Here is a 19,052-nt window from a genome sequence, read left to right as displayed (position 1 = left end):
TTTGGGCGCAAATCATATCTCAGGTTCTGGACATCCGAGAGTTTTGCAACAGGCACCACAGCGAAGCTGGGTCTGCTCGGATCGCAGAAATATGATTTTTATATTTCTGCTGGGTATGGTTTTCGCGGGACAATCCCTTATTGTTTTATTCAAACTCCTGGTTTCAAACAAAGAGTTTAGTTCCCGCACTTTTTTTCTCTTTCAGCTGAGAGAAGCCAAATGGTGTGAGGAAGATGGTCTAGCTAATTAACATTCCTGCTCTTCCAGAGGAAGTGGCAGGGTTGATAAAACCTGGGGGGAAAGAATTCCTACTACTGACAGTTTACAATGTCCTAGGATGGAGGATTTGTTAGCACATTGCAACAGAAAACATATCTTCGGGCATTGTACATCACAGGTATGTCACAAAAAAATTGAACCGGGTGAAGAATAACGCCCAGCGAGCCTGTCTGGGGGACAGGCGTTTAGCAGACTCTAAAGCAGATTTTTATGGTCTGTTATAACTAATCTGATGGACAGCCCCCTCCAAGAAGTGTCGCCATTCCTCAAATGCCAACTTGATGGCCAACAATTCCCTGTTACCAATATCGTAATTACGCTCGGCAGGCGACAGCTTCTTGGAGAAGTAGGCACACGGATGCAATTTGCCCAAGGATGGACCCTGAGACAGTACCGCTCCCACTCCAACCTCAGATGCATCCATCTCCACGGTAAATGGTAGGGAGACATCAGGCTGAACCAGGATGGTAGCTGAAGCAAGACTGTTTTTGAGGAATTCAAATGCGCGCACAGCAGCCTCAGACCAGTCAGAAAAATTGGTACCTTTTTTAGTCATGTCGGTGAGCGGTTTAGCAATCAGAAAAATTCTTAATAAATTTCCTATAATAGTTGGAAAAGCCCAGGAATCGCTGAAGCGCCTTGAGATTATCAGGCCGATCCCACTGCAGCACCGCTTGCACCTTAGCGGTGTCCATTTTAAACCCTGAGGCGGAAATTGCATAACCCAAAAAAGGTAATTCTTGGATGACAAATACACATTTCTCAAGCTTGGCATAGAGCTTGTTCTCCCTAAGCAACTGCAATACCTGCCTAACATGCTCTATGTGTGCATCACGGTCGCGTGAGTAAATAAGAATGTCATCAAGTTATATAATAACAAATTTCCCCAAGAGATGAGAAAAGACATCATTTATGAAATGTTGAAATACTGCTGGCGCGCTCGTTAACCCAAATGGCATCACCAAATTCTCAAAATGACCCTCAGGGGTATTAAATGCCGTCTTCCATTCATCCCCTTGACGGACTCTTATGAGATTGTACGCCCCCCTGAGGTCAGGCTTGGAAAACCATTTGGCACCAGACACCTGGTTGACCCCTAGTCATAGGGTCGGTGCGGTGGCAGCTCTGAACAACCTCTTTCAGAAAATACATCAGCAAAGTCCAGCAGTGGCTCCGGGATGCTGGGAGTCACAGCGGAGATACACGTGGCCAGACAACTCTCCTGGCAATATCTGCTCCACTGGATTATGTCCTGGGTTTTCCAATCAATCACCGGATTGTGCATAGATAACCATGGAAACCCCAGAACTACCTGAGCAGGTAAATTACTGAGCACCTTACATGTTACCCGCTCAGAGTGTAGGACCCCAATGTGGAGTTTTACATCAGCCACAAACTCTTTAATCTCCCCTTGTGAGAGAGGGGAGGCATTGATGGTAACCACCCGGATAGGATTAGGCAGCGTCTCCACCTTAAATCCCGCTGTACGCGCAAACTTTTCATCAATGAGATTAGCGGCTGAACCACTATCTACAAATACCGTAATCGACAGCTCTTGGCCCCCGATTACTACCTTGGCAGGGAGCATACACTGGGAGACCACCACGGAGGATATGCAAAGGCTCAGACTAGACTCCTCCAAACCCTCTGAGCCTAGCAGTTTTCCGCCGGCATGTCTTTCTTAGGTACCAGGGGGCAAGCATTAATAAAATGTCCTTTTTTCCCCACAAAAAAAACAGACCCCTTGCTTTCTGGGCAAGGGACATTCATGCTTGTTATGTGTATGTGATATACCAGCGATCTGCATAGGTTCCATGGATCCAACCGAGGCAACCTCACGAGAGACTGCCCCCCCCCCCCCACAGGCAATGTCTCCTGCGACCTCTGACGAAAGCGGCGATCAATACGTACTACAAGCACCATAGCAGCCTCCAGACAGGCGGGAGTCTCATACATTAGCAGAGCTTGTTTAACCCTTCCAGAAACCCCATGCAAAAATTGACTCCTTAGTGCAGGGTCATTCGATTGAGTGTCCACAGCCCAGCGACGAAATTCCGTACAATAATCCTCCGCCAGTCGCTCACCCTGGAGTAGAGAGCGTATTTTAGACTCTGCTAACGCCAGTCTGTCAGGATCGTCATAGATTAAACCAAGAGCAGAAAAAAAAAGTCTACGGACTCAAATGCAGGTGAATCAGAGGGTAGTGAAAACGTCCATGTTGTGGATCATCACTCAGCAAGGAAATTACCAAGCCCACACGCTGAGCCTCATTTCCTGAGGAGAGTGGACGCATACGAAAATACAATTTGCAGGATTCACGAAATACAACGAACTTACAGCAATCACCAGAAAATCATTCAGGAAGAGGTAACTTGGGTTCAACTGCCCTGACTGCTGCCTCAGTTTGCACAGCAGGAACTGACAGGCCTTGTTGTTGGACCGCCACCCTCAGTTCAGTGACCTGTATGGACAGAGCCTCCAGCTGCTTGGTTATGGAGACTATAGGATCCATGGTAAATAATCCTTTTTTTTTTTTCTTGGGCCGACTATAATGTCGCGGGAAGCCTAGGTAACTTTAGGCTGAAACCCCGGGGCCCCTGCGGTGTCCCTCAGACTAGGGGAAACCCTGTCTGTCCCTCAACCCAGGGTTTACACTGAAGGTGTGCCTGCCTGGGCCTCCACCCTGTCCTTGTCTCCTGTCCAGCCCTAAGCTGAACCCACCACCCTCCACCCAGTGAGGAGACCAAACACCAGACCCCACAAATAAGTATAGACAGGGATAAAGGAAACACCACACCACGTACACACAGGAGAATACAATAATGTGCAAGGGCAACCAAAAAATACAACACAGGGAGGCAAAATGGCAACAACGGAATATACTACACCAGAAACCGTATGCTCCTTAGACCACCACTCCAGACCGGTATCGCTAGCACAAGGCAAGAGCTATAGTCGGCGACGCCCATAGTCAAGCAGGACAATTTAAAGACAGAGGGCGTGGCTAAGCCCTCAGCCAGAATGACAACCTGGTTAACCCAATCCAAGCCGGATCAGAAGACCAACCAGCGCCGCTGAGAACCAAGTGGTGGGATGGGGTATTACCGCTGTCTTCCGGACACCCTAGTGCGAACAGTGTCCGACATGACAGTTATTCAGACCTTGGGAGACGGCGATCTACCATCTGTGCTGTGGACTATATCTTTGTCCTTGGGAACTCCCCTTCCCCAGCTCCACACGGCGTGCCAGTGACTGAGATGTGTAAGTTTAATATTTTAATCCATTTTACTTTGTATTGTCTGTATATACTGTATCTTGTCTCTTTTGTAACATCTTTTTCTAATTTTGTAAACTACGTATATTTTCTGGAGTAAATCTATAAATTTACTAGTTTCGTTTTTCCTTGCTCTATAAACGTACCACCACGACCTCCACGCTAATTACACTACCGTGTGGGTTGGCTCCTGACCCGATATTGATTTTAAATGCCAAACGAGGAGCTGGTGGCAGCAAAGTGTTCTGGGGTATTTGGGAGACCCTGACACTGATGGAACGGAGGTTTATGTGTGTATTTCCTGCCTGGGAATATACATACCACCCTCACTGCAGAGTGCCCAATAACCAGTACACGGCAAGGCAGCCTTTCTGATGACTACTTATCCTGGATGCAGTTCCCGGACTAACCTAAGGGCAAGGGGGACGCCAGCGAGCTGCAAGTTCCAAAACCGGAACTGAAGTGGAAACAAAAGATGTAGGTGGTTATATGAGCCAAGACCAATAAATAAATAATAAAGTCGTGACAATTAGTGGCATATAATAAATCCCTAACAACTGGGGGCATCCACACACCCCCAGTTACTGACACTCTCAAAAAACAATAACTGGTAAATGGTAACCGTCCTTCCGCCAATCTCCATAACGGTGAATTAGGGGAGAAGAAACCGCTGGATAGAAATGTGGAGCTTTCTCCAGCTCCTCTGTGGTTCCATCCCTGGTGGAGGGAAACTTGGAGAAGTTGTGTTTCTTAGTGCGGCTCCTCCATCTGACGAGGGTCTTCTCTGTCCCCCTTCCTCAGGGTCCTCATCCTCCGGGTGCAGAGCAGAGAGCATTAGGCTTTAGCCTCACTGATTATCACTTCATACTTGGGGCCACAATGTACTGGGACCTCGGTACCGGTGGTGAGGACCACAACAATGTAATTTAGTCCCTGATACATAAACCTAGAATTACCGGTTCTGAGAGACGTGTCTCATATATAGACAGATACACGGCAGGTCATGTATTCAGTCTGTGTGTCTCCACAGATGGATCCAGGAGGAGAAATCCACCAGAGAGATGTCCCCGTCCTCTGTATCCCCAGGACTGTCCAGAGGAGAATCACAGCATCCCGGAGGATCATCAGGTAGATGACATTGAAGCCCCCACAACATCTGACCATGAAGTGATGGGACCTGAGCTCATCTTACATTTTTCTTTTTAGGGTGAAGATCTGATTGATATTAAGGTTGAGGTTATACATGGAGCACAAGAGACGATTGCAATATGGGCCGATCAGCAGGGTGAGGAGGGGAGACTGTCATGTCTGTGCTGTGGTCACCTACTACTACTCCCATCATCTTATCACATGACACAATCTATAGAGGTATGTAAAAGTTTGGGCACCCCTGGTCAAAATTGCTGTTGTGAACAGTTAAGCAAGTTGAAAATGAAATGATCTCTAAAAGGCTTAAAGTTAAAGATGACACATTTTCTTTGTATTTTAGGTAAAAAAAAATATGTTTAATCATTTTTTTTAATTTAATAAATTACAGAAAGGAAAATAGGACAATTCAAAAATTTGGGCACCCTCAGAGATTTGTGAACTATGATAACTTTGACGAAGGTTTCAGACCTTTATTAGCCTGTTGTGGTTATGGCTTCCTCACTATCATCGTTAGGAAAGGCCCAGTCATACTTCATAAAAACCTTGCCTCCTCTAACCTTTTGGCAAAAAACATCAGCCATGGCTTCTTCTAAGCAGCTGCCTAGCACTCTGAAAATGGAGGCCCAGAAAGCAGGACAAGGCTATAAGAAGATAGCAAAGTGTTTTCAAGTTGCCCTTTCCTCAGTTAGAAATGTAATTAAGAAATATCAGTTAACAGGAACAGTGGAGGTCAAGATAAGGTCTGGAAGACCAAGCAACATCTCAGTGAAAGCTGCTTGTAGAATTTCTAGAGAGGCAAATTAGAACCCCCTCTTGACTGCAAAAGACCTTCAGAAAGATTTAGCAGAATGGAGTTGTACATTGTTTTACTGTTCACAGACACCTGCAAAAATATGGCCTTCATGGAAGAGTAATAAGGAGAAAACCTCTCCAGCTTCCTCACCATAAAATTCAGCGTCAGAAGTCTGCAAAAGAACATCTAACCAAGCCTGATGCATTTTGGAAACAAGTCCTGTGGACCGATGAGGATAAAATAGAACTCTGTGGCCACAATGATCAAAGGTATGTATGGAGAAAAAAGGAACAGAATTTCAGGAAAAGAACATCTCGCCAACCATGAAGCATGGGGATGGATCAATCATGCTTTGGGATTGTGCTTCAGCCAATGGTACAGGGAACATTTCACAGGTAGAGGGAAGAATGGACTCAATAAAATTTCAACAAATTCTTGATGCAAACATAAAACCATCTGTAAAAAAGCTGAAGGTGAAAAGAGGAAGAGGATGGCTTCTACAAATGGATGATGGTCCTAAACACACGTCAAAATCCACAATAGATTACCTCAAATGGCGCAAACTGAAGGTTTTACAATGGCCCTCATAGTCCCCTTATCTGAGCATCATTGAAAATCTGTGGTTAGACCTCAGTATAGCAGAGGATGGAAGACGCCCCAGGAATCTCACAGAACGGGAGGAATTCTCCAAGGAAGAATAGAGGAAAATCCCGCAAACAAGATTTGAGACTCTTGTCTGGCTACAAAAATGTTTACAAGCTGTGATGCTTGTAAAAGGAGATGCTACTTGGTACTAACTCTGCAGGGTCCCCAAACTTTTGCATTGGCACATTTTCCTTTTATTTTTTTTGCCTAAAATGCTAATTTCATCTTCAACTTGCTTAACTGTTCACAATAATAGTAATTTTGTCCAGGGGTGTCCAAACTTTAACCCCTTCCCGAAATGTGCCGTACTGCTCTGCGTGAGGTGCGTTCCTGCAAACAGCAATACTAGTACGGCGCATTGATCGCACGGCCTCACGCTGAGCGCCACGGCGATCGGGTGCAGGTGTATGTGACAGCTGACTCCACGCAGCAATGCCCACGATCGGGGCTAGCATCAGTCTCGGGCATTTAACCCATATGATGCTGCTGTCAATAGTGACTGCGGCATAGAGAAGCATCGCGCAGGGAATCAGTTCCCTGCATGCATCCCTCAGGACATGTTCTGAGGGTCTCTATGGAGACCAACGGCACCAAGATGGCCACGGGGTCCTTCTGGGTCCGGCAGGGAAATGTCTTGCGAGCGCCTGCTGACAGCAGGACCTGAGACGCCTCCTTCACTGCCTGTCAGATCGCTGCTGATCTGTTACTAAGCAAAGAGTCAGATTAGAGATCAGACATTATATAGTGATGTGTAAAGATATTTTTTTTAAAATGTCCTAAATGAAGAAAAAATATATATATTTCCAATAAATACACTTATTTATGTAAATAAAAAACAATAAAAGTACACATATTTGCCGCGTCCGTAACAACCCGATCTATAATACTATTCTACTTGTTAACCCCTTCAGTGAAAAAACGAGGCTAAAAACAATGCTTTATCATCATACCGCCTAATAAAACGTGCAATAAAACGAGATCAAAAAGACGTATGTAAATAAAAATGGTACTGCTGAAAACGTCATCTTATCCAGCAAAAAACAAGCCGCCATACAGCTCCAACAGCAGAAAAATAAAGTTATAGCTCTCAGAATAAAGCGATGTAAAAATAATTATTTTTTTCCATAAAATAGTTATGTAAAAGCGCCAGAACATAAAAAAATATAAATGAGGTATCGCTGTAATCGTACTGACCCGAAGAATAAAGCTGCCATACCAATTTTACCACACGCTGAACGGTATAAAAAAAAATAAAGCAAAAAGCAATTAATTAAATGCTGGTTTTTGTTCATTCTGTCTTCTGAAAATTGGAATTGAATGCGATCAAAAAATGTCATGTGCCCGAAACTGGTACCAAAAAAAAGTCAGCTCGTCCCACAAAAAAACAAGCCCTCACATGACTCTGTCAGCCGAAATATGAAAAAATTATAGCTCTCAAAATATGGTGATGCAAAAACTAGTTTTCGCAATAAAAAATATCTTTTAGTGTGTGACAGCTGCCAAACATAAAAACCCGATATAAATCTGGTATCGCTGTAATCGCACCGAACCGAAGAATAAAGTCGTCTAATCACTTATACCGCACGAGGAGCGAAAAATAAAGAAAACTAATTCTTCACATGCTGTTGAATTTTTTTCATTCTGCCACCCAAAGATCGCAGTAATGCTCGGCGCACATTTATCCTGCGCTCTGCACTGAGCGCTTACCCCGGGGTTTCTGTGTAAATCTCTGAAGTATGTCATTCAAACAGAACCCCCGGCAGAAGATTGCCTATAATGAGACAGATGGAGGCACTGTGGACGCCATAGGACCTGTGATCCGGCGGTATCCGTCTTTTTAGGATTGCATAAAAGGCCACAGTATTGTGCAGTTCTGAAAAGGACACCATTGAACAGAGGCCAGACGGAGTCCAGAGTAAATCTGCTTCCTCGTTATATTGAATGGATTCCTCGGGTTTCATTTGTCACGTCACTCAGATATTTAGATGTAAACCCCAAAGTAAGTGCTCAGCGTAGAGCACAGGATAAATGTGATCCCAAAAGTTATGTACAATGTTCCCAATAAAAGCTTCAACTCACTCCACAGAAAAAGAAAGTCTCAACTCAGGTCTGTCATTTGTTAAAGGAAATATAGGGTGCTTCCACCTTACTGGTAGCACAAAAGGCTCTGGAAAAGCTAAATGGCTTCTCGCTCCCCTAAAGAAATTCTGCAAATTCTCCCAAATCCGAATGCCCCCCTCCCTTCTGAATCCCAGTGTGCCTAAACAACATTTAGCGCCCACATGTTTGGCATTTCTGTAGTGATGAGAGCCCGCCTGATTTACAGGTGCATGTCTCCAGAAGCACAGGCTGGGCATAATGTACTGGTCACTACAACGTACTGGCCACTACAACTGCAATTTGCAATTTTCACTCAGAAACATCCACTGCTGCTTTTTTCTGGAAAACACCCATGGAGTCAAAATCGTCACTACATCTGTAGATAAATTCCCAAAGGGTTATAATTTCTAAAATTTGGTCACTTGTGGGGGTTTCCACTGTTTAGGCACATCAGGGGCTCTCCAAACGTGACATGGCGACTGCGAATTATGGCAGTAAATTTTACATTCAAAAAGTGAAATGGCGCTCCTTCCCGTCTGAGCACTGCCGTGTGCCCAAACAGTAGATTTCCCCCACATATGGGGTATCGGCATGCTCAGGAGAAATTGCACAACAAAATACATGGTCCATTTTCTCCTGTTACCCTTGTGAAAGTAAAAATAATTAGGTCTACATGAAAATTTTTGTGAAAGAAAAGTAAATGTTTTTTTTTTCCACATTCCAAAAATTCCTGTTAAGAACCTGAAGGGTTAATAAACTTCTTGACTGTGGTTTTGAGTACCTTCAGGGGTGCAGTTTTTAGAATGGGGTCATTTTTGGGTATTTTTGTCATATAGGCCCCTCAAAGTCGCTTCAAATGTGAGGTGGTCCCTAAAAAATAATGGTTTTGCAAATTTTGTTGTAAAAATGTAAAATCTCTGGTCAACTTTTAACCTTATAATGTCCTAACAAAAAAAAAATGTTTCCTAAACTGTGGTGATGTGAAGTAGACATGTGGGAAATGTTATTTATTAACCATTTTGTGCGATATGACTCTGATTTAAGGGCATAAAAAGTAAAATTTGAAAATTGCAAAATTTTCAACATTTTTGCCAAATCTCCGTTTCTTTAACAAATAAGTGCAATTCATATCAGAGAAATTTTAACAATATCATAAAGTACAATATGTCATGAGAAAACAGCCTCCGAATCAGAGGGATCCGTTGAAGCGTTCTAGAGTTTTGACCTCATAAAGTGACTTTGGTCGGAATTGTAAAAATTGGCCTGGTCAGGAAGGTGAACACAGGCTTCGAGGTGAATGGGGTTAACATGCCGCTGTATTCCATCACTGTGTGTTTCCTACAGATGAACTCGTGGAAAGAAATCCACCAGAAAGATGTCCCCGTCCTCTGTATTCCCAGGACTGTTCAGAGGAGAATCGCAACATCCCGGAGGATCATCAGGTAGACGGCGCTGAGCCCTGTACCGGATCTGTATATGGGGGACATTTCTGATAGAGGTCATAGGTGTCACAGATTTTGGTGGTTTCTTGTATTGTGCTGATTGTTACATCTGATATATCAGGAGGAAGATCCAACTAGGAATAAAGTGAAGGATGAGACAGAAGAAGAAGCGATGACGAGGGGGGATCAGCCGTGTGTGAGTGACGGGAAGGAGGAGATTCCGGTAGATGTTTCCACAGGTATGTGATGATGTCTAGTGTCAAACCAGAAAGCACCAGAACAAAAAAAAAACTCTTAAAATTTAACTTTTAATAGAGTCATTAAAACAACCCATATAAGGATAACTAAATATACCAGGGGGTAAAAGGTCAGCTATTTATATAGAAGAAAAAAATTGGGTTTCGTTTCCATGAATGGCTGATAAGTACCTTTTTTGTACACTATACCTTGCAGACTGATGATTAATGGACGCTGGGGGAAAATTGTGTACCTCATGATGGAACAGATATATTAAGAAATCTGTCCTTTTCTATAAGCAACACTGCATAGTCTATGCATAACATTATGTCTGTCTCTGCGTCTGGTATCATTTGACGGAGAGAGCATTTATCTGGCATTTGATGGGGTTATTGTCCATTGTTACCCTTTTTTTGTTGCATAGAAGACTGGGCGATTATATATCTCTGCTTTTCCAACATTTCACATGGTGCAGAGAGCACATTTATGTCAGCATTTTTTCTGGCACCTAATATATGCAGTGTGCTTAAGTTTAAATGTGCGTCCTTATATAATTGTTCTATTTGTGCTGTTGAATTTTCTCAGTCTCCCTATAGATGATGGGGGATTAAACCCAGGTATGATTTGGTAGCAGCTTATGTTGTTTTCTACTACGAGATAAGTTCTATTGGAAGCTGCATTTATTGTGAATTGTGGTTTAACCCCTTGGTAGACGTTTTTTATAAATTATTGAATAGGGTATTAAGCCCAAGTATTTTCATCTACTGCAGCTCGTATTTTTGACTACGAGATAAGTCCCATTAAAGCTGCAATCTCTCAAAAAATTTTGAGAGAAGATTATACTACGAGATAAGGTTTACAGCGCTATAGCACTTTTAATTGAGACTTATTGTCTCTTCACTTTTGTTTGTGTTTTTTTGGTACCGTAGGTGTGTGTGTGTGTATTTTCTTTTTTGTGTCCTTTTTTGTATACGCAGGGTGGTCTAGGGCGTAACTAGGGACGCCGACGTTGAGCGGGGGCGCCATATCGTCTGCAACTAGGGTGCCAACCTCCGTGGTCAGGAAGGGTCACTATAAGGCCTAATAGGACAATTTAGCCTTTTTGCCCCTGTATATATATATGGTAAAAAAAACATTTCTTCTATATAAATAGCTGACCTTTTACCCCCTGGTATATTTAGTTATCCTTATATGGGTTGTTTTAATGACTCTATCAAAAGTTAAATTTTAAAGGTTTTTTTTGTTCTGGTGCTTTCTGGTTTGACAATTGATTCTTGAACCCCGGATATTGGACTTTTGAGGTTTTTTCATGTCATAATGTCTAGTCTGTAATAGTGATTGGCGTGTGACAATGATGACCGGTGTGTGATTTCGTGTGAAGTCTCCAGTGCAGCAGAGCTTTATTCACTGCTCACTACAGAAGTGTCCGGTGATGGCGTGACTGCTCCTGTACAGAGTCTGGCGGTGCACCGATGAATATCGGAGCCGCCTTCCCACCTCTTTATAATGATTTAGGAAGCACATATTTAATTTTTCTAATTATACATTTTTTAATATTCCATCCTTTACTTTAATATTTTTGTTACATAAGTCCCATGCTGCCATATACATGTCTGAGCTTTTGATTCAGACAGAACCTCTGGCGGAAGATTCTCTACAATAAGGAAGATGGAGGCACTGTGGACGCACTCTGTCCTATGGTTCGGCAGTGACCGTCTTTTTAAGCGTGCATTAAAGAGCGATCGACCACAGTTTTGTGCAGCACATAAAAGGACACCACTGAACAGAGGCCAGACAGAGTCCAGAGTAACTACTGCCTCATTATAGGGAATGGATCCCTCGGAAATGTCATCTGAATCACGTATTTTGTAGATTTAGATGGAAACCTTGATGTAAGTGCTCAGCGTGGAGCAAAGGATAAATGTGATCCAAAATGTTGTTTACCCCAAAATGCCTCTAGAAAATTTGTTCTCCAAGAGTCAAATAGCGCTTCTTCCCTCCTGAGTCTCGCCATGTTGCTAAGCAGTACTGTACAGACACATATGGGGTATTGCCACGTTCAGCAAAAATTGTGTAATAATTTATGTGGTCATCTTTACCCATTTTCTCTTGTGAAAATGTAAAATCTGGGGCTAAAACATTACAGTGGTAAAAATATAATTTTTTTTTTCTTCACCGTTCATTGGTATAACATTTTGTGAACCACAAATGGAGTCAATTTGCTCGCTGCACCTCTGGATGATTTCTTTGTTAAAATGATACATTCTCACAGTCTTAAAATTTTATGAAGCACCTGTGATTTCAAAATGCTCACCATACCTTTACATTCCTTGATGGGTGTATTTTCTAAATTTGGGTCAGTTGTGGGCGTTTCCACTGTTTAGGTACATCAGGGGCTCTCCAACACAACATGGCATCCACTATCTATTTTTGCCGATTTTGCACTCCAAAAATCAAATTGCGCTCCTTCCTTTCCGAACCCTGCCATGCGCCAAAACAGTAGTTTTCCCCCACATATGGGGTATCGGCATACTCAGGGGAAAGTACACAACAAATTATGTGGTCCATTTTCTCCTGTTATCCTTGTAAAAATGCAAAATTTGGGGCTAAATAACATTTTTGTAGGAAAAAGTAAAATTTAATTTTTTCCTTCCATGTTGCTTTAATTTCTGTGAAGCACATGTTGGGTTAATAAACTTCTTGAATGTGGTTGTGAGCACCTTGAGGGGTGCAGTTTTTAAAATTGAGTCACTTTTAGAGATAGAGAGAGCCATAACTTTTATTTTTTGGTCAAAATGGCCATGTGAGGGCTTGTTTTTTGCGGGACAAGTTGTACTTGTGATCGACACCGTTGGTTTTACCATTTAGCGAATCCTGCTTTGAGCAGGGGGTTGGACCAGATGGCCCAGGAGGTCCCTTCCAACTCTACGATTCTATGATTCTATGATATTGTGTACTGGATAACAGGAAAAAAATTTCAAATTGAAAAATAAAAAACTTGCGCCATTTTCCGATACCCGTAGCGTCTCCAGTTTTCGTGATCTCGGGTTGGGTGAGGGCTTAATTTTTGCGTGCCGAGCTGATGTTTTTAAACAGCTGACATGTGCCGGAGAAGATGAGGGCTCAATGCCGGAGCTCACATCAAATGGAGGGTGTCCGACATTGGCGTACTAGTACACCAGATGCCGGAAAGGAGTTAAAAATGATGCTGCTGTAAACTAGACAAGTGGTAAATGTCATTAATTACTTATCTGGTATAAAGACATATAAATTCAAAGTTTGCAAACTGCAAAATACTCACATTTTTTGTCAAATTTTTGAAATTTCCATAAATAAACACAAATGACCAAAATTTACCACTGACATGAAGTACGATGTCACAAAAAAACAGTCTTCTTACTATCACTGGGATGTGTGGAAGCTCCAGAGTTATTGCCTCTTAAAGTGACACTGGTCAGAACTGTAAAATGAGGCTTGGCCATTAGTGTACAAAGTGTCTTGGTCCTTAAGGGGTTAATGTGCCTTCAGTGCTGTTGCAGGCTTCTAAGGTTTCCTATCATGCCCTTAGGCCAGTGTTTCTCAACTCCAGTCCACAAGACCCACCAACAGGTCAAGTTTTCAGGATTTCATTATTGCATAGGTGATGAAATTTTCACCTGTGCAATACTAAGGAAATCCTGAAAACTTGCTGTAATGTTTAAGTGAGATATGATTTTGTTGGTACATTCTAGAATCTCCCTTTGCTACTTTACTGATGAGAAAATCTGCCTGTCACCGCTGAAACCCCCCCCCCTTATTCACCCACAGCTGTGTCTGCATTGGTAATAGGACACTTCCTCTGCAAGCATTTGTCCCCTCTCCCCTGCAAGGAATGTTGATTAGCTAAGGGAAAGGATTTCTTTTGTTTGAAGCCATGAGGCCAATTCAGCAATGAGAGATATTAAAAGAAGCTCTAGCGTGCACCTCGCTCGCGGCAGAGATATAATAATCACATCCCTGCGTAGGACCGACGTTCTGATCCCTAATTTTCACGGTTCTAACACCCCCAGGAACTGAGATATGGATTACTCCCAAATGGTGTGTCATAACTACAGCGTGTCTGGTTTTGTTTTATTGTATTCAACGAACTACAACAAATGATACCATGTGCGTCTTTATACGAGCTTTCCTCGGCTAGATATAATTATTATAAGTTTGTAAGTAGATTGTAACTTCCAGAGTAGGGGGCTCAACCTCTCCAGGCAACCCCTTCTGTGATGTCACACAGCAGAGGCCATAAGGCATTCCTTTGAACAAACCAGTCAAGTCTGCCAGAGGCGTCATGCCAAGAGGTTCGCAGATGAACGGGGATGTATGGCTGCTGCCCATCCCCCTGCCACATGGCTTGCCTAAAGACCATTAAGCAACTGTAAGTTTGATTTCTGCTTTTCATCTGTTTTATATTTGCAATGTACATATCTAATGTCTCAACTTTGTAAAATCGTTTTATCTATGTAATCACTGTCCTCCTTTTGGGGAATAAATCCTAAAATTATCAGTCTGTCTTCATGCTCTAAGAAAGGAACTTATGCGCCTTTAAGATAATTGCTACTAATTTGGGGGTTTGCTACGGACCCTCTTAACTCATTGATTAAGTGAATCATAGCTGGTGGCGGCGAAATGTGATTTGGGCCCCGGGTATTGCTGGCTGTGACGGAAAGGGATTTGATAAGCTAATTGGGTGGCTGCGGCCAGAGCATTGATAATTCCCTCACTACAGCGTGCCGGGTGGCCAGACCTCATTGAAGCAGCTGCCCGGGGACCAATTATCCCAGGTGTAGTTCCCTGACTGTCCTGAGGATAAGTTGGGCGCCGGAGAGCTGCGAGTTCCAAAGTGGAACTGAGAAAGTGGGATATACATAATCCCCGCAGTTCGTGAAAGGTTGTTATCAGTGGTGGGGCATCCAAAATAACCCCCCTGCGATAAATTGTTAGGGCAAGACTAGCGTTATGAATGAGTCACCGTAGGAGGCAAAAACAGAAATGCTAGCTAAGTCCAGAAAACCAGAGAAGTTGGCAGCTATCGGATTGCAGATCCCTGAACCTATCAACACAACTAGCAGTAGCCGTGGGGGGTTCCTATGATGCCCTAGACCCCTCGATCACAGCCAGAGAACTACATAGCCTAAAGACAGAAAGGGAAATCTAAACTGCCCCAGAGCAGACCCCAAAGCAATAGGCAGCCCCCAACATATAATGACGGTGAAGCAAGAAGAAAAAACACTAACACAGACAGAAAGATAGACTGAGCAAAAGATGGGGCCCAAGCCAACTAGACAGGACAGGATAGGAAGGCTGCTGTCTGCAATCCGTGAAAAACCCTATGAAAATAAGAGCCAACAGACTGACAGAGAAAAAGGCCCTGAAGAAGCTAGGCTTCAAAAGGACTGTCAGCACTCAGGAATTTTCTGAAGACAGAGCAACAGGCAAAAAGGAATTCAGCTCACCCCAGCAGGGAATGGCAGAATCCAAAAAAGCAAGGCAAATCAAAACACAAATACTAAAAGGCAAAGCAGAAAACTTAGCTTTTGAGGAGCAGGAATCAGACTGGTCTCCTAGAATTCCACAGAGAAATCACCCGCAGGACAGAAGGGCGTCGACAGCCTTATATCCAGTCCGTGACTCCACGCAGCCAGTCATCATCATTAGGCTCAGGTGCTTGATAATCAGGCTCACTACCTTCCTTTATCAGAAGAGGGAGTTCACCAGACCTCAGTGGCGAAGGGGAAAATGAACTCACAACAGACTAGCTTGCTGTATTTTTGTCACATGGTGCCAGTGGTGGGATAACTAAGATAAGCCCCCACTGTGCCTGTGATAGCCGTGTGTCGGCAGTACGTTACGTCCCTCTGTCCGCTGGCGTCCCATGTCAGCGGCGGGTTTGAGACACTTGCCCTGTTGGTGGGTCTTGACCGGAGTTGAGAAACACTGCCTTAGGCAAACTGAGGACGTGATTACAGTGGCTGGAGCTGGACGGCTCCTGGATGTACAGCCACTTTTGTGAATAGTCGATCTCATTTGCGTACGGTACTGAATATTAAAGCTCCATTTTTAATTGCGTGGACACTTTTCTACACTAAGGGCATGATAGGAAGCTTGCTAAGAGAGTGAATGGCACTGGTGATACATTAGTGGGGTAATTCCTGATGACTGGTTTCCTTTAAGAACTGTCTATTGCTGTGTAGTCTCTGCCACCCCTGACTTGTGCCAATGTCACCAGTTTATAAGTGTTATTCATTTTACCCGTCGTCATGTTTAATGTTATGCCATGTAGTTGTCTTTCTTATTACCGGTACTTACGAGGGTTTTCATTTTGAGTGCCATAAAAAAAATTAGAAATCCCTTTTGTGTTGTCAAAAAAATCACATCCAATCTATCTTTCATCCCTATAGGAAATCCTTGTGAGAATAACTGGTTATCACTAAACTGTAAAGAAGATATCAGGAAGCAGTCTAATGGAGAAAACCTCAATACCCTTCATGGAGCTCCTGGACTTCACAGCACTTCACTTTCTTATACTCCTAATCCTGAGGAACCCTCTCCTGAGCAATCTCACATTGTTACCACAATTCCAGGTGACAACGTGGATACAAGATTTCAGTGTGACAAGCAACTTACTACAAGCTCAGATTTGTTAGCACAAAGAAAACACAAAGGAAAAAAGAGATACTCCTGTTCAGAATGTGGGAAATGCTTTACCTATAAATCACAAGTTGTTTCACATCAGAGAATACACACAGGAGAAAAGCCATTTTCATGTTCAGAATGTGGGAAATGCTTAATAACTAAATCAAAACTTATTATACATGAGAGAATTCACACAGGAGAAAAGCCATTTTCATGTTCAGAATGTGGGAAGTCTTTCACGGTTAAAGCAAGTCTTAATACACATCAGAGAATTCATACAGGAGAGAAGCCATATTCATGTTCAGAATGTGGGAAATGTTTTTCATGTAAATCAGGTCTTGCTACACATGAGAGAATTCACACAGGAGAAAAGCCATTTTCATGTTTGGAATGTGGGAAGTCTTTCACGGTTAAAGCAAGTCTTAATACACATCAGAGAATTCATACAGGAGAGAAGCCATATTCATGTTCAGAATGTGGGAAATGTTTTTTATATAAATCAGATCTTGCTACACATGAGACAATTCACAAAGGAGAAAAACCATTTTCTTGTTTGGAATGTGGGAAGACATTCTCACAAAAATGTAATTTTATTACACATCAGAAAATTCATACAGGAGAGAAGCAGTATTCATGTTCAGAATGTGAGAAATGCTTTACAAATAAATCACAATTTATTGTACATGAGAGAATTCACACAGGAGAAAAACCATTTTCATGTTCGGAATGCGGTAAGTCCTTCACAAATAAAGGGACTCTTGTTAAACATCAGAGAAATCACACAGGAGAGAAGTCATATTCATGCTCTGAATGTGGGAAATGTTTTTTATTGAAATCAAAGCTTGCTCTACATGAGAGAATTCACACAGGAGAAAAGCCATTTTCATGTTCGGAATGTGGGAAGTCTTTCACGCTTAAAGCAAATCTTAATACACATCAGAGAATTCATGCAGGAGAGAAGCTGTATTCATGTTCACTATGTGGGAAGTCTTTCACGGTTAAAATGAGTCTTATTATACACAAGAGAATTCACATAGGAGAGAAGCTGTATTCATGTTCACTATGTTGGAAGTCTTTCACAAATAAAAGGAATCTTATTAGACATCAGAGAATTCACACAGGAGAGAAGCCGTATTCATGTTCAGAATGTGGGAAGTCCTTCAGATATAAAGGGGATCTTATTAGACATCAGAGAATTCATACAGGAGAGAAGCCGTATTCATGTTCACTATGTGGGAAGTCTTTCACGGTTAAAACGAGTCTTATTCTACACGAGAGAATTCACACAGGAGAGAAGCCGTATTTATGTTCAGAATGTGGGAAGTCTTTCACGGTTAAAAGGAATCTTATTAAACATCAGAGAATTCATACAGGAGAGAAGCCGTATTCATGTTCACTATGTGGGAAGTCTTTCACGGTTAAAACGAGTCTTATTCTACACGAGAGAATTCACACAGGAGAGAAACCGTATTCATGTTAAGTCTGTGAGAAATGCTTCACAAAAAAATCAAGTCTTGTGAGCCACGAGAGAAGTCACACATAGAAGCATATTCAGAATGGTGGAAATCTTTCATACATAAATCGTATCTTGTAAAACAGGAGAGAAGGCATGCAGGAAAGAAACTAATGTTCTGTGTTTTATAAATGTTAATAAACATTGCTTAGTATAAATGAGTACACCCCCTTTGTTCGGTAAGATTTTTATTAATATCTCACTGAACACAAGAACAATTTCTAAAATGTTGCCAACACTTCATGGAACTTTTATTGTAATCAAAACATGTAAGATAGGTTAATATAGTTTTCATTACCAAATCTTTAGGGTTACACAAATTAGTTGATAAAAAATGAGTACACCCCACATCAAAAGCTACTACATCTATCATTTTGTATGTTTTCCATGATTTTTTAATGACAGCACCAAGTCTTCTAGGCCTTTTTACATAAGTTGGTTACATAATACATCATCTATCTTCTTTCTCTTTTTCAATAACGAGCTTTCTTAGCGCCTGGATGCTGGATGAAAAGTGATGGCAACTTGTCTCTTCAGAATTCACCATAGGTGTTTGGGGTTCAGATCAGAAAACACTTGGCCATGGAATCACTTTTATGATGCTCGTTAATATGCAATATTGGCCATACATGTGTGCTTGAACCATTGTCATGATGGAAAAGTGCAGGTCTACCAAGAGCACGGAGTGATGGCAGCTTCTCTTTCACTATAAAGCAGAACATTTGTGAATTCATGATACCATCAATAACATATAGACCTCGACACCAGCAGTGCTCATGTAGTCCCACATAAGGACACTGCCACCACCATGTTTCACTGCAGGCACCATGCATTTTCATTGTATTCCTGACCTTTGCAATGTCACAGTTTTGAATCCATCAGTTCCAAAAAAAACTCCAGAATCCCAGGAATCTTCATATTTTTCAGCATGTGTCCTGGCAAATTGCAGGCCGG

At 42.4% G+C, this 19,052-nt stretch overlaps 1 protein-coding gene across 1 annotated transcript in view; it reads left to right on the top strand.

Annotated features, from left to right (window-relative positions):
- Positions 1–18,262, top strand: part of LOC141054886 (uncharacterized) — a 39,598-nt gene extending 21,336 nt beyond the window's left edge. The window contains exons 5-9 of the mRNA XM_073551774.1: positions 4,584–4,681; positions 4,760–4,838; positions 9,585–9,682; positions 9,804–9,921; positions 16,351–18,262. Coding sequence (XP_073407875.1) covers positions 4,584–4,681; positions 4,760–4,838; positions 9,585–9,682; positions 9,804–9,921; positions 16,351–18,065 — 2,108 coding nt within the window. The 3' untranslated portion in view covers positions 18,066–18,262. The remainder of the gene's footprint in view (positions 1–4,583; positions 4,682–4,759; positions 4,839–9,584; positions 9,683–9,803; positions 9,922–16,350) is intronic.
- Positions 18,263–19,052: the final 790 nt, after the last annotated feature.

The sequence above is a fragment of the Dendrobates tinctorius genome, unplaced genomic scaffold, assembly GCF_039654945.1.
Source record: "Dendrobates tinctorius isolate UK_male_01 unplaced genomic scaffold, ASM3965494v1 ptg000180l, whole genome shotgun sequence".
NCBI lineage: Eukaryota > Metazoa > Chordata > Amphibia > Anura > Dendrobatidae > Dendrobates > Dendrobates tinctorius.
The sequence above is the reverse complement of the archived record's forward strand: the minus strand, read 5'-3'. Positions and strand labels throughout refer to the sequence as shown.